This window comes from Galeopterus variegatus, unplaced genomic scaffold (genome assembly GCF_000696425.1).
Source record: "Galeopterus variegatus unplaced genomic scaffold, G_variegatus-3.0.2 Scaffold2593, whole genome shotgun sequence".
NCBI classification, from domain to species: Eukaryota; Metazoa; Chordata; class Mammalia; order Dermoptera; family Cynocephalidae; genus Galeopterus; species Galeopterus variegatus.
This window is the reverse complement of record NW_007728704.1, coordinates 220,434-226,521: the sequence shown is the minus strand read 5'-3', so window position 1 is coordinate 226,521 and position 6,088 is coordinate 220,434. Positions and strand designations below refer to the sequence as shown.

Genomic DNA, 6,088 nt, shown 5'->3' with positions numbered 1-6,088 from the left:
TCTTCTTCAGAAGGTTTCTGACATGAAATCAGGTATTCTGGACTCAACTCAGTCTTTTTTTTATGTCCAGGAGGACGTGAAATAATATGTTATCTGAGGAGCATGAAATCCTAAATCTCTCTCTGCCTCAGAACAGCAGCCTCCTTAGTTTCAGGAACTACTTTCCTCTCATTTTTTCTTTTCCTATACAAAGTCATTCCCAATTTTTTCCATCTAGTAATGAATTAAAGATGTGTTGCTTTTTAATGAATTTATTTATGTCTATAGAATCTTTTTAATGCTGTCTTACATACAGACTTTTTAAAAAGCGGTATTAGTCAAATTGAGGGCAAAGTAAAGAGAAAAACAGGTAGAAAACTTACATTTTGTCTAAGAAGTCCATGAGAGGTCTTAACACAATCTCTGCATCCATGGCTGAACTATTTTTATTAGATGTGGTATTTCCATTTGCTCTCATTTGATTTAGTTCAAAACTCATTTGTTTTATACATTCTTCAATTATAAGCTGAAAACTAAAAATAAAGAATAGAAATTCTGTAATAAAAGCAAATGTTTTCCCTGAGTCTGTTTTAATTCCACCCCTAGGAGTCTGATTTGTTTTAAATGGTGTGTATTCCCTTGCTCATTAGTTTTCAAACTTATTGTTCAACTGCACAAATTTTTATTGCAATGAAAGCTTGCTTGAAGCCATTATATGTAAAGCANTTTCTTTTTTTCTTCTTCTCTTTCCTCCCTCTCTTCTTTCTTCCTCTTTTCTTATAAATCCACTTGCCTACCTGCTTCCTGTTATCTACCTACTTATTCACTTATCTTCTAGATATTTCCCCAGAGACAGAAAATAAGACTTAATTTTTCTACCAAATATTAAAATTAAATTGTTAAGAACATTAGTCTTATTCATGCAATAAGATTATAACCAAAGGATAATGGAATTAAAGTAAAAGTCATAAATACACAGAAGAGATTCTCCCTACTAAACCTTTCTCTGTTGTCCTTATCTTTAAAGAAAGGCCTTGTATTTCTCTTTTTTATCTTGGTCCCTTTGGTATAAACTTGACACAACAGTAATAAATGAGATAACATCTATAACTACCACATAAGACACGGGTCTCTCGTTAGACATTCAAAATTATTATTTACTTTTCTACCTTCTGTGTATGAAATTATACCTTTAGATCAATGGTTCCCAATTGTGGACACATTTTGAAATATAGGTTCCTTGACTCTACTTCAAACTTACTAAATTAGAACTTCTGAGAGTAGGGACAGAGCAGAAGCATTAAAAAACAAACCAACCAAGCAACCAACCAACCTTTCTACTTAATAACACTGTCTTAGGTGGTCACCTACTCCCACCACTCTTAGACTGTGATCCTTGTGACATCAAGGACTTTACTCTCTTTTTCATTACTGTGCACTGTCTAGGATAGAGTTCGATACATCTGAGCACTTAATAAACAGATATTGAAGGTTGAGTCAGGCAGCTATCCGCTTGCCTCTGAGCTGAATTAATTCTAGTCACATTTGTGCTATTCTCTTCTTCAGAAGGTTTCTGACATGAAATCAGGTATTCTGGACTCAACTCAGTCTTTTTTTNTATTCCCTTGCTCATTAGTTTTCAAACTTATTGTTCAACTGCACAAATTTTTATTGCAATGAAAGCTTGCTTGAAGCCATTATATGTAAAGCAGATAAAAGTGATGCTCTTCAGGTTGAATTAATTTGAGTGGTGGTTCATTCAACCCCCATCTCTGACAGCATTGTTTGGAAAAACGGCTGCTCTAGAAAGGTTCTTGGCCTCTGGGTACATCTTCTCCACTTGGTTTCTGTGACTCCATACCCTCTTGGCTTTCCTTCAACCTCACTGGCTGCTCCTCCTTAATCGCTTGACCTTCAACCATCACAGTAAGGTTGCCAGATTTATCAAATTAAAAGCACAGGACACCTAGTTACATTTTGGATAGTGAATATTTTTTAGTATGAGTATGTACATGTAATATTTGGGACATATAACAAAAATATTCATTATTCATCTGAAATTCAGATTTGACTTTATTTTATCTGGCAACCCCACATTGTGATGCTCTGGGCTTGACCTTTGGACTACTTCACTTCTCCATCAACAAACAGTTCCTTGGCAATCTCATCTAGTTCCATATCATCTATATACTGGTGATTTGCAAATTTACATCTGCAGACCCGACTTGTACACCAAACTTTGAACTGTTTTATTAAGTTATGTAACCCATGTGATGTCAATCACCATTCTAAGCACCGAGGATACATCAACGAACAAAACAGGCACATCTTCTTGTTCTTGTAACACATAGGAGACATTTTATTTTAGCATGTATGTTATGGAAATATTTTGGTTAGCCTGTTGTCAAGTATTTCATTTTTCTAGCTTTTGTTTTTACTACTTAATAAGGAAATCCTTGATAGATTACAAATTATTATAATTGGGGTATTTCTCTTTCTCCTGGCCCTTTAGTAGAAGGTTTATCAATACATTGGTCCATAATTTTGAGCATGTATTCAAGGCCTGATTCTACTTACCACCATGTTTGGCCTCTCTCCATCTTTGGCTCCTGCCTTTTCTTTACTGTTGGCAACACCATTCTTGCCTGGCATCTGTATTTGGTTCCCCGATTCTTGGTTCCCCGCTGGACCCTATGAATGTGTCTCATTTCTGGGCTCTCTGCACATTTACCTGGTTCAATGGAACATTGTCTTCCAAGCTCTTGTCCAGGGGAATCCAAATCCCTGACCATTTGGCTTTTATCTGGCTGGAGTTGCCTTTGGACTTTCGTCAGGTAGTGGTGCAAGGGAGAGGGGCAGCAGGGGTGGAGAAAGTGGGGAAAATGACGGTGCATGTGGCAATGTGTGTATTTAATGGAGTAATGGAAGGCAAATAACATTGGAAATTTTGAACTAGTTGATTTACCACTGAATCATCCATGATCCTGCTAGCTGTAGTAGAAATCTCCTTTGAAACAGCTACTTTCCTTTGCACTGATTAACAAATTAATGCATTAGAGTGAGGGGATACATTGAGCAGAAGGTATGACATTTATATTTCAGGTATGTGGAAGCAGGTTCCTAAACAGTCTCATATTGTAAACTCCAATCAGAAGCCAGCTTCTGTGTGTGGGATTAGGGTTATGGAAGGAGGGTTCTCAGTGTACAATGGACAAAGATATTCTACTTTTGCATTAATCCAGGGTAAACAAACACCTGCACTTCACTTCACCCAAAAAGCCTTTTGTCTCTATCAATTTTTGGTAAATTCACCTAAAAAGTCTTCTCTTTTTCTATCCATTTTTTGCTTGAAAAAGTCTTCATTAATCAGCTTGAATAAAAGTAGTGCCAGTAAATAATGACAGACAAACACTCACAAAAGAATACTCAGGAAATATTCCTGAAATCTTTGTTTAGTTAATTCAGCCAGCTGTTGGTACTAAAGGAGTCAGTAAAAAAAAAGGTAGTAAATCAAAAAACCAAACTTGAAAATGTGGGTAAACAGAAACCTAAATGGCATGAGTTTTGCAAATTTTAGCATCATCTTTAAGAACATCTTTAAACTATTCCTGAAATGATATCACTTAGTCTCGGTTTCTAGGTGGGTGCCCTGTGAGTGTGTCAGGAACCCAAGAACCCAGGCTTCATATGTGTGGTTCAACTCTGCCCTGGCTTTACTGCAAAGTCATCTTAACAGCTACATATAGCAGAATTATTTAATTGTAGGTTTTAATAACAGAAGATCAAATGGATCTTGGCAATTAATTATGCACTTTTAAAGCTCTAGACTGCAAATTTAGCCCCTAGAAGGGTGGGTTCAGACTAAAGTTACCCAGTTTGACTTTGCAGTATGATCACACTGATCACTGTAGACTTCCTGCCCACCCTGAGTGTGATGTAGACCTGACTGGTAGTGTGGGAAATGAAGCCATGGGAACAAGGGTATAATAGTTATTCTTTTTATAAGGAAAGCATGACATGTGGACTGTTTATTCCAATAATCCCAATAACCCTAATTAAACAAAGTACCAAATTCTTACCTATATTTAAAAAATAATGAGGGAATGCATCCTGGGTAGCCATGAGTTTCAATATCTAGGCTACCACAGCTCACTTCATATACCTACAGCGCTTCCAGTGCCCTCCCAAGGGCATTGCTCCTTCTTTCATAACTGAAGTTTGTACAGATTTTTAAAAATCAGAATTTATATTTTAGCCTTTGTAACCTGAATATTCTCCCCTCTCAAACAAAATAAAAATTAAAACAAAATAAAAAGCACTTATTTATCAGGATGATTGGAATATTTTACAGCAAGTAACTTAAATGTACTTTATTTATATTCTAGTTTGTATTCTGTTTAGACATATTCCATAAAATTCTAAACACCTCTAGCTATTCTTGACCCCTTTTTTCTCTCCCAACTTTGCTAAATAATCTCTAATGTTGCCTTTCTAGCTGAAGTCAAAAGTCTTTCTGCAACCACATATTAGCTTACACTACAATGAAGAGAGGAAAGCCTGAAATGGCTGACCAAAGGCTCAGACACTAAGTATCACCCAAGTCAGAGCCAATGAGCCCCACATGTCTGGAATAATCTCTGACTTGCCAACTCCAGTTAAACAGAAACTTCAGATTTTTGGTTCACGTCCAGGCCAAGTAAGCGGGGTCATCCAGGTCAGCTAACAGCACAGAGCAGAGGCAGAGACTACCCTCTGCTCAGTACAGCAGGGCTGTACCTGAGATGTGAACTGAGTTGTTCTCCATAAAGAGAATGCCACATGGCTCAAGAGAGTTATGAACACACCTCTGATAATAAAGAAAAGGCTAAATATGGGCTTATTATTATTATTATTATTACTCTGCTTCACTCCTATATCTGAAGAAAAGATACGATGCTTTCAGTGTCTTTTTCTTTTTAGTCTTTCTAATTAAAAAATGGCACAACTCATCAATAAACATTTATTAATCATGTATCTTTCTAAAACACAATAGGTGATGAGTAGTGTTCAAAGAACAGCCCCCATTGTAAGAGCAATTTTTATAGTCTCATATGAGAACCGAACACATAGTTTCAAAATAATAAGTCGACATTTATTGAACTAATATTTAAAGCAAATTCTATATTAAATTAATGAACCTCTTCAGAGATGTATTTGCTTTCCTATGTTAACATTTGATAATGAGATAATGGCTTTTTCCCAGATCAAAACAAAATTTATCTAGGGTGAACTTTTTCTTTAGAACCATACCATCAACAAATAAAGTTGGTTTTTAAAAAATAGAAAAAAATATAGATATGTCAGTAGTTTCCAAACTCCTGCCCCGGGAAAAGTTGCATTCAGATTCTGAAGCCCTAAAACCAAGAATCCTGACATAATTTGGTATAAGGTTGGGAGTTCAGTTGTTCTGAAGTGCAACCACATTGATATGTGTGGCATGAACATAACATATATTTTTTGTTTATATAGTTTTTCTACCTTCCTCCTTCCGTCTCTCCATTCTTTCAATAGCCAATTGCTAAGCTCTAAATACTGGAATTGCAAATAGATATGAATTATGGCTTCTGCCCTTGAGGAGCATATACAAAAGTGAAGGAAGCAGAAAAGTAAAACAATACAAGTAAAAAAAAAAGTAGAACATAGTGATGCACATGCTACCCAATTGAAGAATGCATAGAGAGTTGTAGGGAGCACGTAGTGAGACATCGCTATTAGATTGTGGGATCATGAAAGAAGTAGAACATAGTGATGCACATGCTACCCAACTGAAGAATTCATAGAGAGTTGTAGGGAGCACGTAGTGAGACATCGCTATTAGATTGTGGGATCGTGAAAGACTTCAGAGGAGATGATGCTTAGATTGGAGTTGCAGTTAAATGGATTTAGCCAGTCAAAGGAGAGAACAGCATTAAAGGCATGATTATTATAATGTGAAACCTAATACGTTTAGATAATAACTATTTAGGACACTTACCTTTTGCCATAAATGACACTGAGCTCATCCAGAACCCCATTGAGTTTAACTTGAAGTTCTTTTAGAATAGTACTAGCTTCAGGATCTAGCTGCAGA

The 6,088-nt window shown here is 36.2% G+C and overlaps 1 protein-coding gene across 1 annotated transcript in view; it reads right to left on the bottom strand.

Annotated features, from left to right (window-relative positions):
* The window catches only part of LOC103598376 (protein unc-13 homolog C-like), a gene marked incomplete at both ends in the record, with an annotated part of 259,099 nt that overhangs the window by 33,570 nt on the left and 219,441 nt on the right, over positions 1-6,088 (bottom strand). Inside the window, 2 exons of the mRNA XM_008582367.1 lie at positions 363-512; positions 5,993-6,081. Of these exons, the coding sequence (XP_008580589.1) occupies positions 363-512; positions 5,993-6,081 (239 nt within the window). The remainder of the gene's footprint in view (positions 1-362; positions 513-5,992; positions 6,082-6,088) is intronic.